The sequence below is a fragment of the Triticum aestivum genome, chromosome 7A (genome assembly GCF_018294505.1).
Source record: "Triticum aestivum cultivar Chinese Spring chromosome 7A, IWGSC CS RefSeq v2.1, whole genome shotgun sequence".
Classification (NCBI taxonomy): Eukaryota; Viridiplantae; Streptophyta; class Magnoliopsida; order Poales; family Poaceae; genus Triticum; species Triticum aestivum.
Window position 1 is genome coordinate 670,610,031 of NC_057812.1, and position 15,940 is coordinate 670,625,970.

General features: G+C 44.4%; 2 protein-coding genes across 3 annotated transcripts; one reads left to right on the forward strand and one right to left on the reverse strand.

Annotated features, from left to right (window-relative positions):
- Window positions 1-4,160: 4,160 nt before the first annotated feature.
- Window positions 4,161-8,768, forward strand: LOC123149142 (uncharacterized). The gene is made up of 8 exons (XM_044568674.1): window positions 4,161-4,382; window positions 4,503-4,563; window positions 4,678-4,751; window positions 6,857-6,949; window positions 7,022-7,092; window positions 7,184-7,988; window positions 8,083-8,165; window positions 8,310-8,768. Exons 1-8 carry the CDS (start codon window positions 4,257-4,259, stop codon window positions 8,353-8,355), a joined length of 1,359 nt encoding a protein of 452 aa, XP_044424609.1. The 5' UTR covers window positions 4,161-4,256; the 3' UTR covers window positions 8,356-8,768.
- A 140-nt stretch (window positions 8,769-8,908) lies between these two features.
- Window positions 8,909-15,342, reverse strand: LOC123149141 (molybdenum cofactor sulfurase). 2 transcript variants are annotated; one of them, XM_044568673.1, is made up of 22 exons: window positions 15,208-15,342; window positions 14,815-14,913; window positions 14,656-14,714; window positions 14,126-14,286; window positions 13,696-13,877; window positions 13,080-13,203; window positions 12,852-12,954; window positions 12,725-12,770; window positions 12,504-12,542; window positions 12,257-12,413; window positions 12,078-12,180; window positions 11,771-11,887; window positions 11,602-11,679; window positions 11,403-11,504; window positions 11,210-11,303; window positions 11,002-11,112; window positions 10,826-10,890; window positions 10,367-10,425; window positions 9,981-10,213; window positions 9,688-9,818; window positions 9,384-9,494; window positions 8,909-9,303 (listed from the first exon to the last, which is right to left on the reverse strand). In XM_044568673.1, the coding sequence occupies exons 1-22, from the start codon at window positions 15,317-15,319 to the stop codon at window positions 9,187-9,189; spliced, it is 2,403 nt and encodes an 800-aa protein (XP_044424608.1). In that variant the 5' UTR covers window positions 15,320-15,342; the 3' UTR covers window positions 8,909-9,186. The 2 variants fall into 2 exon arrangements, with proteins under 2 accessions (XP_044424608.1, XP_044424607.1); XM_044568672.1 differs by having other exon boundaries at window positions 10,367-10,515.
- Window positions 15,343-15,940: the final 598 nt, after the last annotated feature.

Here is a 15,940-nt window from a genome sequence, read left to right on the forward strand (position 1 = left end):
GACACACGAGAAGCGTGTGATCTAACCCATTTAAACCGCTTCCGGGTGAAATCTCAGGAAGGCAGGGAAAAGGGGACGCGGTGAGTTAATTGACAAGTAACTTGAGCGGATCCCCACGTAACTTCTTTCCTCCTTGGTGCAATGTCAAAGAGGCAGTGCCAAGCCCAGCTCGCAGCCACATCTTTTTCCGCGGAGTTCGTCGTCGGAATCCACAGGAAATCCCCGCGGCCGGTGAACAGTCGGAGTCGGGGAACCATTTTTCCTCGTGACAACAGTGTTCCTCGCTCATTCCCGACGCCGACTCAAAAACTGGAGACATCTCCTGCCTATAGGTTTTTGTTTTGAGTCATAATTTTTCTACCAAATGATATGGGAAGTTCACCGGAAAAAAACCAGCCGTCTATATTAATTTGCTTCTGTGAACGGACACCACCATGTCGTTATAACTAGAGGTGTCTTCAGTTTGGTCGTCTAGGATGAAGTCGAACTAGCCATATGACGTGAGTGATGATGTTGCTCTGTGGCCTCAATTTTTTTGTGGACGAGTGTTTATTGTCTGGTTTTTCGCCCTCTTCTCCTTATTTAATACTAGAGTGAGGTCTTTATACCACGGTTCAAAAACTATAGCCCCCTCTCACTCACAAAACACTGTCGACTTTACATGGTTAGCTCTGAGTGGAGCCAGACTTTGCCTCGAAGATTTGATCAAGGGACGGACACGTGGCAGCATGATAACTGTCGATGGTATCATGGCGAGCCCAAAGAAGTTGTTGTAGACAAGCCAAAACATCCAGAGACCTTCGCACATGCCTCTTTGGCGCACCGAACTAAATCATTGGCGAACCAATCAATGCACTACGCGCTAGAGTAACTAGTCGATCGGCGCATACAACTCAAACACTACGACGACACACGAGAAACGTGTGATCTGACCCATTTAACCCGCTTCCGGGTGAAATCTCAGGAAAGCAGGGAGAAGGGAACGCGGCGAGTTAATTAACAAGTAACTTGAGCGGATCCCCACGTAACTTCTTTCCTCCTTGGTGCAATGTCAAATAGGCGGTGCCAAGCCCAGCTCGCAGCCACATCTTTTTCCGGAGTTCGTCACGGAATCCACAGGAAATCCTTGCGGCAGGTGAACAGTCGGAGTCGGGGAACCATTTTTCCTCGTGACAACAGTGTTCCTCGCTCATTCCCGGCGCCGACTCAAAAACTGAAGACATCTCCTACCTATAGGTTCTTGTTTTGAGTCATAATTTTTCTACAAAATGGTATGGGAAGTTCACCGGAAAAAAACCGGCCGGCCATATTAATTTGCTTCTGTGAACGGACACCACCATGTCGTTATAACTAGGGGTGTCTCCAGTTTGGTCATCTAGGATGAAGTCAAATTAGCCATGTGACGTGAGTCATGATGTTGCTCTGTGGCCCCAATTTTTATTGTGGACGAGTGTCTATTCTGTGGTTTTTCGCTCTCTTCTCCTTATTTAATACTAGATTGAGGTTTTTGGACCAAGGTTCAAAAACTATAGCCCCCTCTCACTCACAAAACACTGTCGACTGTATATGGTTAGCTCTAAGTGGAGCCAGACTTTGCCTCAAAGATTTGATCAAGGGACGGACACGTGGCAGCATGATGACTATCGATGGTAGCATGGCGGGCCCAAAGAAGCTGTTGTAGACAAGCCAAAACATCCAGAGACCTTCGCACATGCCTCTTTGGCGCACCAAACTAAATCCTTGGCGAACCAGTCAATGCACTACGCGCTAGAGTAACTAGTCGATCGGCGCATAAAACTCAAACACTACGACGACACACGAGAAACATGTGATCTGACCCATTTAACCCGCTTTCGGGTGAAATCTCAGGAAGGCAGGGAGAAGGGAACGCGGCGAGTTAATTGACAAGTAACTTGAGCGGATCCCCACGTAACTTTTTTCCTCCTTGGTGCAATGTCAAATAGGCGGTGCCAAGCCCAGCTCGCAGCCACATCTTTTTCTGGAGTTCGTCACGGAATCCGCAGGAAATCCCCACGGCCGGTGAACAGTCAGAGTCGGGGTACCATTTTTCCTCGTGACAACAGTGTTCCTCGCTCATTCCCGATGCCGACTCAAAAACTGGGGACATCTCCTACCTAGGTTCTTGTTTTGAGTCATAATTTTTCTATGAAATGATATGGGAAGTTCACGGGAAAAAACAGCCGTCCATATTAATTTGCTTATGTGAACGGACACCACCATGTCGTTATAACTAGGAGTGTCTCTAGTTTGGTCGTCTAGGATGAAGTCAAATTAGCCATATGACGTGAGTGATGATGTTGCTCTGTGGCCTCAATTTTTCTTTTGCCGAGGAGTGTCTATTGTGTGGTTTTTTGCCCTCTTCTCCTTATTTAATACTCCGTACTAGAGTGGGGTCTTTGAACCACGGTTCAAAAACTATAGCCCCTTCTCACTCACAATACACTGTCAACTTTACATAGTTAGCTATGAGTGGAGCCAGACTTTGCCTTGAAGATTTGATCAAGGGACGAACACGTGGCAGCATGATGACTATCGATCGATGGTAGCATGGCGAGCCCAAAGAAGCTGTTGTAGACAAGCCAAAACATCCAGAGACCTTCGCACATGCCTCTTTGGCGCACCGAACTAAATCCTTGGCGAACCAGTCGATGCACTACGAGCTAGAGCACCTAGTCGGTCGGCGCATAAAACTCAAACATTGCAACGATATACGAGAAACGTGTAATCTAACCCATTTAACCCGCTTCCGGGTGAACTCTCAGGAAGGCAGGGGGAAGGGGACGCCGCGAGTTAATTGACAAGTAACTTGAGTTGATCCCCAACGTAACTTCTCTCCTTCCTGGTGCAACGTCAAAGAGGCGGTGCCAAGCCTAGCCCGCAGCCACATCTTTTTCCGCGAGTTCGTCGCCGGAATTCGCAAGAAATTCCCGCGGCCGGTGAACAGTCGGCATCTGGGATACAATTTTCCTCGTGACAACAGTGTTCCTCGCTCATTTCCGACGCTGACTCAAAAACTGGAGACATCTCCTGCCTAAAGGTTCTTATTTTGAGTCATATTTTTTCTACGAAATTGTTTGGGAAGCTCACCGAAAAAAACCAGCCGCCCATATTAATTTGCTTATGTGAATGGACAGCACCATGTCGTTATAACTAGGGGTGTCTCCAGTTTGGTCGTCTAGGATGAAGTCGAATTAGCCATATGACGTGAGTGATGATTTTGCTCTGTGGCCTTAATTTTTGTGTGGACAAGTGTTTATTGTGCGGGTTTTCGCCCTCTTCTTCTTATTTAATACTAGAATGAGGTCTTTGGACCACAGTTCAAAAACTATAGCCCCCTCTCACTCACAATACACTGTCAACTTTACATGGTTAGCTATGAGTAGAGCCAAAGTTTGCCTCGAAGATTTGGTCAAGGGACAGACACGTGGCACCATGTTGACCGTCGATCGATGGTAGCATGGCGAGCCCAAAGAAGCTGTTGTAGACAAGCCAAAACATTCAGAGACCTTCACACATGCCTCTTTGTCGAGCAACTAGTTGATCAACGCATAAAACTCAAACACTGCAACGACACACGAGAAACGTGTGATCTAACCCATTTACCCCGCTTCTAGGTGAAAACTCTGGAAGGCAGGGAGAAAGCGAGAAGGCGAGTTAATTGACAGGTAACTTGTGCGGATCCCCATATAACTTCTTTCCTCCTTGGTGCAATGTCAAAGAGGCGGTGCCGAGCGTAACTCGCAGCCACATCTTTTTCCGCCAGTTCGTCACCGGAATCCGCAAGAAATCCCCGCGGCCGGTGAACAGTCGGCGTCGGAGGAGCCATTTTCCTCGTGTCTACAGTGTTCCATGCTCATTCTCGACGCCGACTTCCCTCCCACCCGAATCCACCACGGCGGTCAAATCACGTCGCATCTCACCACACAGCCCGCGACCGCGACCTGTTCGTTCGTTGCCCGAATGCATCTGCGGCCCAGGAAGACTACCACGGGACGGCCCAGTGATGACAGAAGAGCTGGGCCGCGGGGACGAACTCGAGCCCTGCTGACGAACCGGGCCGAAACTCCCCGGGCCCGGCCCGTCGCGTCGAGCTTCTTCGAGTTTCACTACGGCTACCTCTCTCCGGTCCACTCCTCTTCCCGTGTCCCATTTCAAACGGCCGACTCGCCTCCGTCCCCATCCCGTCCCGATCCGGCGGCGGCGCGGCGAAACCCTAGGCCCCCGGCGGAGCCCCGATGTGCGGGTGCGCGGAGGCGCTCGTGAGGGCGGTGGTCGCCTTCTTCGACGCCGTCCTCGTCGACTGCTTCCTCTCCTGGTTCCGCCGCCGCCCCGGCCCCGACAGCCCGGCCTCCGCCCACCGGGTAAGCCAACCCTCCCTCTCCCTCTCTCCATCCCGCTTCCTCCCTCCTACGGCTCCTCGATTCAGTCGTGCTTCGAGCCCAGGCGGTGATGATGTTTTTGGTGCGGTCGCGTCTGTGCAGGATCCGCTCGTGCCCAAGGGCCGGGGAGGGGAGGCGCTCCCGGCCTTGGACGAGGAGAAAGGTATCCTCGATTGTCTCCATCAGATTTGCGATTTTGGCCTCATGGATTCGTCATTGGTGTGCTGTGGTTAACCCCTGCGTCGTTCGTTACGATGCGTGCGTGGTGTTGCTTCAGGTTTTGCGGAGAGCACAGGGTCGAATGAGCAGTTGGCAGATGGCGACGACACCGACGAGGAGCTTCGGCGAGAGGTACGCCTACCAGAGCACCGCTAAACGAATTTCTGTTCGGTCACACGCGTGAGGAATGGCTGCGTGTTATTGTTACTGTCTGTCAGGTTGTAGTTCTAGGTTCAGAACTCAAGGTTTCCAAATTACGCCTGTGCTTCCGCAATGCGTGCGATGTATGTGGATGGTTTATAGATGGAGAGATCAGGTTCACACAGTGCCTGGTGATAGCTAGGTGAACTCCTGCCCCTTTTTTGGGTCACAGATGTGGGGAATGGTCGTGCGCTTGCTTACTGTGACTGTCAGATTGTCGTTCCAGGCTGCTTTTGTGATTGCATATGTGTTACTGTATTTCCCCGATGCGCGCAATGTATGTGGATAGTTTAGATGGAGAGATCAAGTTTACACAGTACCTGATAACTGAATGAATACATGTCCCTCTTTTGGGTCACAGATGTGGGGAATGTTTGTGTAAGACCATTTGGACTGTCCCATTGTAGTTCGACGGATCTAACTTCATTTTTTCACTGTAAACATGTGGTACCTTTAGGTTCCCATCTGCTACAAGGTATCACTTTAGATTGAATTTGATCGTGCCTGTATTTCTGTATTGAGCATTATGGTAGTTTATACGAAGGGGTTTAGGTTTGCCCAGTATCACACTGTACCTACTAGCTGTGGCATACAATTTTCCATGACAAGGGCTTCAGTTAGTGTATTTTGTCAAATGCACACTGCAAATAACTAGTTTATATCATTATATGTTATGACCAAATAAAAGGATGGTCCTGGGATTTCATAGACTGGGTGTTGTATATGGTAAATCATTCTTTTTATATGTTCTGGTTATAAAAATAGAAACTTCCTGTATGTTATGACCAAATAAAAGGATGGTTTATATGTTATTACCAAATAAAAGGATGGTTCTGGAATTTCATAGACTGGGTGTTGTATATGGTACTGTATTTCCCTGACGCGCACAATGTATGTGGATAGTTTAGATGGAGATATTAAGTTTACACAGTACCTGATAACTGAATGATCTTATGTCCCTTCTTCGAGTCACATATGTGGGAATGTTTGTGCAACCATTTTGACGGTCCCAGTGTAGTTCGACGGATCTAGGTTCATTGTTTTATTGTAATTTGTTTCCATCTGATACAAGGTAGCAGTTTAGGTTGAATTTGATTGTGCTGTATTTCCGTGTTCAGCATTATGGTAGTTTATATGAAGAGGTTTAGGTATACCCAGTATTTGCACTGTACCTACTAGCTGTGGCATACAATTTTCCATGGCAAGTGCTTTAGTTAGTGTATTTTGTCAAATGCACACTGCAAATAACTACTTTATATGTTATGACCAAATAAAAGGATGGTTCTGGAATTTCATGCACTGGGTGTTGTATATGGTAAATCATTCTTTTTATATGTTCTGGTTATAAAAATAGAAACTTCCTGTGTTTCTTTTTGACTGCATGAAAGCAAATGTGTGGCTGGCATAGCCAATATACCCACAGCTGTATGTGCATTTGCATTTTTGTAAAGTATAAAGGGCAGCCCCAGTGCATGTAGCTCCCGCTTGCGCAGGGTCTGGGGAAGGGTCCGACCACTTTGGGTCTATTGTACGCAGCCTTTCCCTACATTTCTGTAAGAGGCGTAGGGAAAGGCTGCGTACAATAGACCCAAAGTGGTCGGACCCTTCCCCAGACCCTGCGCAAGCGGGAGCTACATGCATTTTTGTAAAGTATATCTGTAAAATTTACATTTTAATTGTCCTGTAGCTGTATAAGTAAATCCAATGTTTTCAAGAGTTCACGAGCTTGATTCATTGCACCTGCTGATAATAATTCTATTTTAAGCATTGGAACATATGGGCTTAGTCCAGAATTTTTCATTCTTCCTAGCCCTTTCTTATTGGGAAAGCTCACTGGTGCTGGTATTATTGACCAAAATGTACAGTCTGTTCTGATCTCTTATATTTTTATTTTCTGCATTTGTTTACTTTTTATGTTCTGGCAGTACCTGACTTTGTTTTCAGAGCTTGGGAGTGTGTAAAATATTCCAAGAACTGAGGCGTTTTTATATTCTATCCTAATTTGAAATTTTCATGTGGCTCTTAAATCCACCCAGGCAGCTCACCTCCAGTTGTACGGCACAATATCGCAAACCCCGGCTGAACTTCGGAATGTGTCATATGAAAGTAATTCTGAATCCGCTAATGAGGTGGGGACAGTATCTATGGAATAATTTTGTTATTAGTTTCATATCTCTGATGCCTTCTTTTTGGATATGCAGTCTGATGACATGTCCATCAATGCACTTGCAAGGGGAGGAACATCAGTGTCTGGATTTAATTCATCTGAATGGTAATAACTGCCCCAGTTTTCCTATATGTTTGGACTTCCTTTAACATGGTTTGATGATGTTATATAATTGATGCCTATGTCAACCTTTCAGCTTCAAATGTGAGGAGGATTTGATGACTGAACTTGAAGTTTTACAAGATAAATCACTTGATTCTGTTCCTCGATCAGTTCTCCGTGATAAGTCCCCATTCTGGAGCATGCAAAATAGGTTCTCTGACTGCAGTGGTTCACCCTTCCCGACACCTTTGGTTCTCAGAGATGATATGCAGACCCCTGGAACAATTTATGCTTCACACACAGGGTCTACTATCTCTAGGAAGCGTGTGCGCACCCGCAAACAGTTTATCTATCCTGTCTTGAGACCCATTGAGAACAAGCTTCAGCAAATGGAACCGCCAGAAGATTCTTCACCAATGCTGCCCTCCAGTTCTCCAAAACGTACAAATTTGGGAGCAGATCATATCAAGAAACTGCAGCAGACCTCTTCAAATTCAGTCACTAAGGTGGGATTCTCAAAATCAGTGCCATTCAGTTTTCCCAGTGAGAATGCTTCATACCAAGAAAAAGGATCACCCCCTTCGGAGGAGTCGAAGTGCCAAACCAGAAGCCCAAATCTGTTGGATGGTGGAGCTCTATCAAAATCAAATTCAGATGAAAAGCGTGCTGCAATGAGTCTGACTCACTGGCTAAAACCTTCATCCACAGACAATGAGAATCAAGGTGTTGTCACTTCATCTGCTTCCGACCAACCGCGTGATGAGAACACGCTTTTCACGGAGAGCCCCGTCTTCACGGCAGCTTCTGGGATGGACGCAGATGTCGATAACCCTACTCCAAGGTTTCCCAAGGCATGGGATGGCAATGGCATTCCAAACACGACCACCAAATACAAGGAGGTATGTGCTCTGATGGTTTATGGTTTGTCTAGTAATGCATACCCAAACTTATGGTTAACATGAGCTAACCATTCTAAGATGTCACTGGTGTTAGGATCAAAAGGTCAGCTGGCATGTGACACCATTCGAGGAGAGGCTGTTGAGGGTTTTGTCGGATGAGCAGCCTAACGCTCCGAGGTTTGTTCCTTTCTATACATGGACGCAATTTAGGCCTGTTGTTTTTGCTTTTTCAGCCCTTTTGCCATGCATCAAACTACTTGCCACCAACCCATTGCGCATTTCACTGATCAATCTGGTGCTAACATCATGGTTCTAACACAGGAAACTTATCAGAGGAGACTTGTTTCTTGTAGAGGAGGAGACCTGATGGTGGAGGAAGCTGAATATAATCGGCAAGAGCTCCCAATCCAAATGTTGATATATGTCAGTCCTCAACCTTTGAAGCTGCGCGCCTGAATGCTATATCTTTTTTTGTCACTCCACCATATACCTGTCACCAAAATTTCGCCTTCACCGTGATGCAATGTTACATACATATACAAACGGTGCTATGGATATCAACCTCTGGTAGAGGCTTAAGATGTAAGAAATGTTACTTAGCTGTCCTGTCTGTCTGTAATACCCTTTCTGCTGCATACACAATACTGTTGTAGCTTGTGACTGCTCACACTGAGCAGTGAGTGAGCTGACGTTACACCTTACAGCGAGCACACTGAGACGTCTCAGTGTCCCCTTTTTGCCTTGTTCTGAACAGTTGTTATACCAAATTCATTTATGGAATTACCATGAGTTCATGTCTCAGTAGTTCTTACCAAGTTTAGTTCTGGGATCATCATGAGTTCATGAATCATCATGTATCATCATGAGTTCATGAATCGTCATGTTCCTCGGTTTTTATAATGCTCGGCTGTGTTCCGCGGTTACAAATACAAAACTGGCATGCTGTTATACAAATGTCATGGTCATAGGAACATCAGTTCTGTGTAACTCTGGCATCTGAACCGTTTACAACTATACATTTTTCACATGTTTCAACTTCTTTTTCCTCTCCAAAAGGCAGGTCGTATGTATACAAAAATATTACATACAGGCATTAAAAAAATTGTTGCACACACTGCGTGTAGAAGTGTAGTCCTAAACAACTCATTGCCAAGCACCTTTTCTGGTGTGGGTGCTGGCTCTGTATCTGTACACGAAATCACTCTGTCGAAGCGTGCACTTCTTGCCCTACTTGGAGCCATCTCTCTGTGACGGTCTCTTCTTGTCCGCTCAAGCCGTCTTCATAGTTCAACAGGACACCAAACAAAATCTTGCCCTGGAAACATATGAACAGCATAAAAAATTTACATGGTGAAAAATGCAAGTGCCGGCTCGCTCAACAGGCAGGCGACTCACCTTTTCTCGTCGGTAGGAGGCCAGCGTTGCCAGCGGTTCCTTGGACTTGATCACCTGCCCCGCGTTCTGATGTAGGTTGATCATCTGGCAACGGTTGCATCCTCCCATGGACTGCACACAAACAGTCCGACAAACAGGAGTGATTCAGCAACATTTGGTGAACAGGTGTGATATGTCTAAATAGCTAGCATCAGGATTTTGTTAACTAAGGAGCTTGATCACTCTGAAGTTCTAACAAGGAAGTTCAATTGTGTGCACAAAAAACCCTTCTGTCGATGGATGCTGAAAGGAGAAGAACACTTACAGTAAAATAGGCATCTCCAATGTGAAGCCTCTTCCAGTTATCCTCTCTGTATGGCGTCGAGCCAGAGATAACGATGTTGGGACGAAATCTCATTGCATCAACAAGATCGTGCTGCTTACCATTTCCATTGCCTGCAAAATGTTTACATCATGTTACCCAAGAAAATGCTGTGCAAATAAGACTATTATCTGAGGCAGTCAAAATTGCTAATTATCCAATGATTTCAATGAACAATTAGAGCCCTTTTTGGTCATTTTGCAATAAGTAGGGAACGGGGAAAGAAAATTGCATACTTGAACTAAGCCGACTGTTGAGGTCAGAGACGCTCTCTTCAGATATTAGCAGCAATTGTCCTTCGTTGACAAAATTAAGTTTGCTTCGAGTATCCCTGCATAGACGACCGTTCTTGCCAGTAGATGTGCAGAAACTGTTCTTGGAGCTTGAACATCTCATAAAGGTACAATGGCGTCCAATAGCTTCACTGAACCATGTGTTTACCTTCTCATCATAACTTTCTACCTCGTACCTGAAGCAAATTCCAGGATTATTCAAAGTCTGAAGCCACGTGAAAAACTCGATACCGCTCCAAATAAAAAGGCAACATCAATTAAACCCAACCCCAAATGGTGAATGTAAAGGAAGTTGATCCGATAGTTGTAAAAACCGGTACGGTTCTTACCTTTGGCCATACACATCTACTTCTGCAGTTAGATGAATCAGATTTTCCAGAAGAGAAATCTGCAATTTATCCTTTCGTTTAGGTGACTCTACAAAGAGCTTCCCAAGCTCCAGGTTGATCAATGTGCGGATAGAGGCCAACTCTGGTACCTGAAGAATATGGAAACACGATTAAGACCGAAAAGAAATCCTGACAGGCAGGTTCGCCAACTAACTTTGAACAAAAATATCTAAAATGTAAAAAAGTTCTTCCATTCAAGTTTGCTTTGTTCATGTCTAGGATGCATAATCTGTCTTCACCTTCTGTAACCATACTATTTGTTTTACTGGAGAGCTCAAGAAATCTAACAAAATGAACAAAGTAGTGGGTAGTTGCAAATTTTTGCTTTCAGCTTTTGGGACAGCATTGAGGTGTTATCCATAAGGTTGAACACAAAGAAAGCAGGAATAATTCAATTACCTTTTTTTGAGTCAAAATTTCACCACCTGATCCTTGAAGAAGCCATTCTCTGTCATATTTTAAGCCTAGGTAAATAAGACAACATGGTTTATAAAACGTCAGTTTATGGCCACCAACATCGCTGTAACCAAAGATACAAATGAAAGAATAAGCCATGCTATAGAATGCACACATACCACCAGCGGCCAGCGGCCAACTCTGCATGCTAAATCCTTGGCAAGACTTCACAGGATAAATAATTATGGACTTTAAGCGAACATCTGGAACAACTTGCTGACTCTGATTGTCTGCAATTAAAATTTATATGAACTAAACTGGTAAAAACATGCCAACAGATATACAATCCAGTAATCCATCACTAATTTCAAATCATAAAGCAATTACCTACTAAGTTAAGAGTGTTCATACTCAACGCGTGCCCATTACTGGATGCTATTGGTTTAGACACAAAAGAAGACTGCAGAAACTTCAGAAATTCCTAGAAAAGAAAAGATTGCTGATAAGTGATAACTCCTTAGAGAGGATCTAAGTAACGGAAATTTTGATAAATGCCACAGCAAACTAATTAAAATCATACCTCCGCATCTTGATAAGTGGAAATGTACCCAAATGATATTCTGACAGCACCAGTTGGTTTTCCTTTTATTACGTCATTATCATCCCAACAAACATGCCCAGCCTGGCAAGTAAATACACATTTACGTTATTATGATATGAAGCATCTATAATGATATATGATTATTGATGTGTTAATTAGATAAGTCTGTAAGGTGTACCTCAAAGTTAGAAACTAGATCCGAGTGAGACAAGCCAAGATACTTAGCACAAGCGCCAGGGTTACAGAAGCAGCCCGTCTGCAAGACAGATGAGGGAAAATAAACCAAGGAACCAACATTAGGTAACAGGCTGGCGTAGGTAGAATGGAAGCTGAGTTTATACACTTACACGCAGATGAATTCCTGACAAGGAAGCAAGCTTCTCCACCTCACGGTATCCAAACCAGGTGCCATCTTCTCTTTTCAAATTGAATGTGATTGTAGGGCTCGTCTTTAAATCTGCCACCTAAAGCATATGTGATAGCAAAAATGAATAGAGCTAACATATTTCACGTAAGAAGCCTAGAATATCATGTTCATAATGTCTGGCTCTTATATTGGTGGCAAGTGTCAGCCACTTTCTACCGGTGGAAGAAACAGAAAAATAGCAACAGTACATCTTAAAGAAGGCATTAAAATAACTTGATTTTTTATACCTTAGATGGTTCTAGTCCATAGATTATGCAAACATTTTTCTTATTTCTGTGCTTCATGTCCAGCATTTTCTTTCTCACATATGTAGCAAGAGATGATGTGTGCCTACAAGAGAAAAACAGAGTGTTTACAGAGAACATCCAAGGCAGAATATTAGGACCAAACTATCATTAATAGATACCGTGCAATGGCAGAGGTAGTTAGCATCTCAATTATCTTAAAACCATGCCGAAGAGAAGCTATGCTTAAGAACGAGATTGTTCCATCCTCAAGAACTTGTTCGATGTTCTTTCTTTTCTGAACAAAGTCAATGTCAGCAATTGAAGCAGCTACCGTTCCTACAGATGTTACACAAATTTAAAAACAAAATTAGTGACAAATTATAAGATATAAATAGAACATCGAAATTAAGTAGGGCAACACAAAACCTCCACTGAAGTATGTCTTGTTGAGCAAACTGGCAGCCTCTGTCAAAACAGAAAATATGAAAGATGTCATAAAGCTGACACTATTGGGAAGATTGCCAACAATTAAATAAAGTTTTTTGTAATAATTTAATTAACGTTAGGATATTTGATGTAGTTTATAGCATGTGAAAATACAACATAGCTATTATGCCAAGTTAAAGTGATAAGTACTTGTTGCATACCGTTTTTTATAATTAGAGCACCAAGACCAGTTGGATAGCCAAATATCTGCAATTTGCCAAAATATAGCAATTGGTCACATCTCTAGGACCAAGATTTCAAGCCAATAATAGGTGCATATAGATTTACCTTGTAGAACGAACAGACAACAAAATCAGCAGGATACACATCTAAATTTGGTGGTTCAGTTGCACATCCTTTTGCAGCATCTATCAGAACCATCCATTGACCCCTGCATTTTGTGTAATTAGTAAGTATGGTCAAGGTACTTTAAGTTCCACTAAAAGAGGATGATAACCCTTAGAGAAATTGATTGTCTTGTCCAAAGCATGGCTTTATATTTATCAACCATCTTACTGCTGCTGCTGCGAAGGGAGCCCCACAAGATTTCCTTCCTTGATAAGCTTGACCAAGTTAAGGTTGAATTTCTGTCCGGAGAAATTGCACTCAGAAGGAAATGCAAACAGATTCCAATTGTTTTCTACACCACAGGGAGAAAAAATAAATTAAAATTTAAAAATGATAATAAGTTAATAACTACACCAGCACAAATGTTTAATGAAATGAGTGGAACTTTAAATTTGGCTTCCGTTTTTGCTATATGTAACTCATCCGTAGATTTTTATTGTTCCACATAAACTCTTTCAGAGTTTGAAGAAGGAACTTCTGCAGTTAGATATTTGAGTTATTTATGTACATTGCATGGTAGTATGGTACAACAATTGGGCTTGAAATGCCAATTAAATGAATAAAACACGTGTATTAGAAAACATTCCTAGAATGCGGACAAATAAGTTGCATCTAGCTTGTGGAAGCTTCATAGTTCTCTAAAAAAATAAATCTAAAAATGATAAAGCAAGACAATCAATTCTATAAAAAATATAAGCTCTAGCCCATTGACCAACTAGTATAACAGAACATAAGATCTTGCTAGTATGTGATTAACGATAGATGCCATCCTGACAAACTTTACCTGAAACCGTTGAAAGGCTTCCATTCTGACAATTCTGCGAAAGGACATCTCCACCTCTTCTTTGGTTTGAGTGTCTCGAGATCTTAAACAAACCGGAACTAGGACTTCCATGGTTCTTTTCAAGACCCTTATCCTCTTCAATATCAACTGCCAATGCAGTTGCTCCTTTGCTCAAAGCATATCTATAAATACATTAAGGACACACGAATTCTACAAGATCCCCTGCATCAACGTGAACTTCTCAACTTTGGGGATAGAGTGCGAACCATTTTTCTTCCTAAATTTCAAATTTGAAAAACTATTGAGCATGCTGAATTTAAAAGGAACCCGTCGTGCTATTGCAGCTTCTATGTCAGCAGAGGTGATATGCTTCAACTAGGCAGACAAGTAAAGTTGTGATCTGGTACTGAGAATTTTAACGGAAGGATACTCTCTTATCCCAAGTACACTATTATGATTCTCCATTGTGTACATGTAACAGCTTTCTCTACTCCATGGAAAACATTCACCAACAAGTTTCAGAGCCGCTGTTGCCCCGGAGGTGAATATGCATTTGTAGTCTCTTGGAGATGCATTGAAGTATTTTAGGACCTGTGTAAGATAAATTCTGCATCATAACCAAGAAAAAAGCTGACTGCAAACTTACTCAAATGCATGGAATAGAGCAAGATGTTGGCAAATCACAGTATCCTTCAAACTTTCAATCACAATGACAGGTGCATACTTTATCAATACTCTCCTCATTTAGCTATATGTAGTTTGAGCATTTCTAAACTTCTTGTAAGTTGAGACAGACACTCGTAGCTACATTAGGACATGAATGGAATATGTACAGCAAATAACCTCATCAGCATTGGCTTTTCCTTACACAGAAACTGATGCTATGGCGTTTGGTCTTAGAAATGTTTATTGCCGTTGATTATGTAAACAGGACTGACAAGATACAAGCCAGAAAGGTACCTGATGGCGCGCAGCAGTAACTTGGTCAGTCGCGGCCATGCTCGAGTCACTCTGGCTATCTAACAAACACGTCAAGGGCCACATCCTCAAGAACTCGCAACGCATACATCAATAGCAAGAAATAAAACAATGTCTCTCGACAACGCGAGCTAAGGATACGAGGGTTGCCATAGAAATTGGAAGTGAGGTCCTTGACGACATCGGCCATCTGCGGCTCCGAGTACAGCGCCGCACCGGCATGGTCCAGGTACACCGTCCCTGCTCCCCACAATCAAGCAAAACACACAATTAAATGCTATGAACTTCCTCCACACAACACCAGCACATTGATTTAACTGCCAAATCGCCATCACTCTCAGCTCAAGAATCATACTCCCTCCGTCCTGAATTACATGTTGCAGAAATGGATGTATCTAGATGATACATCCATTTCTGCGACAAGTAATTCCGAACTGAGGGAGTACTTTCTAGTAATCCAAAGAAAAATTCCAGTTTTCCCCCTGAAACTCTCTTGTATGAATAAATTGAGAGAAGCGTGAATGGGTTAAGCACCTTGGAGGCGCTTGAAGTCGGCGGCCCGCATCTGGTCGACGCCCCTGGGCGCGTCCGGGTAGCCGTAGTCGCCGCCGAACTGCTCCAAGAACTCCTCCCTGCTCTGCTCCATGCCTCCCTCCGTCCCGCCCTCGCCCCCCCCCCCCCCCCCCCCCCCCGAATCCTCCCAGCTCACACCGCGGCCGGAGCCGGAAAGGGCCGGCCGGATTAGCTGGAGCGAGCCCGAGGGGGATCCTGATTGATTCGGCGGCGAGAGTGGAGCTAGTGGCGGCAGGCGTGGCGCGCACTGGGCCAATTAGATTAGATTATTCTCCCCTCGTGCCCGGAGTGGAGAAAGGGAGCCAGACGGCGGTGGTTGGGGCGCTCGGCGGGGGATTAAAAATTGCTTGCGTGTGGCGTCGGCGGACGGCGAGAGGCGGAGAGCGGGCGGTGGCTTGGCTACCTACGTAATGGCTCACGCACGGATTGACCCCTCCTAGTTCTCCCCCATTGGCTGCCCTCCCTCCCGTGGTCAATGGCGGGACACGAAGCTTCTGCGGACTCATCAATGGCGTCACATTCTCTCCTTTTTCTCTCCACAAGAATGCTAAGCAGTGATGATGTGGTAGGCGTCCGGGCCAGCTCACTTGAGCGCATTGTGAGTGCGATGCGATGGCCTGGCCCGCACGGTGGTGGGCTGGAACGTGCAGGCTGGGCCTGAACAACCCACCATTTGTCTGTCTCGTGTGGGACA

Coding starts and splice junctions, on each gene's coding strand:
- LOC123149142 (XM_044568674.1), top strand. CDS start 4,257: ATGTGCGGGTGCGCGGAGGCGCTCGTGAGGGCGGTGGTCGCCTTCTTC. Junction 4,752..6,856: donor ACGAGGAGCTTCGGCGAGAG/GTACGCCTACCA, acceptor AAATCCACCCAG/GCAGCTCACCTCCAGTTGTA. Junction 7,989..8,082: donor CGACCACCAAATACAAGGAG/GTATGTGCTCTG, acceptor CACTGGTGTTAG/GATCAAAAGGTCAGCTGGCA.
- LOC123149141 (XM_044568672.1), bottom strand. CDS start 15,319: ATGGAGCAGAGCAGGGAGGAGTTCTTGGAGCAGTTCGGCGGCGACTAC. Junction 14,715..14,814: donor CAATTTCTATGGCAACCCTC/GTATCCTTAGCT, acceptor CGTGTTTGTTAG/ATAGCCAGAGTGACTCGAGC. Junction 12,771..12,851: donor TTGTCTGTTCGTTCTACAAG/GTAAATCTATAT, acceptor GGCAAATTGCAG/ATATTTGGCTATCCAACTGG.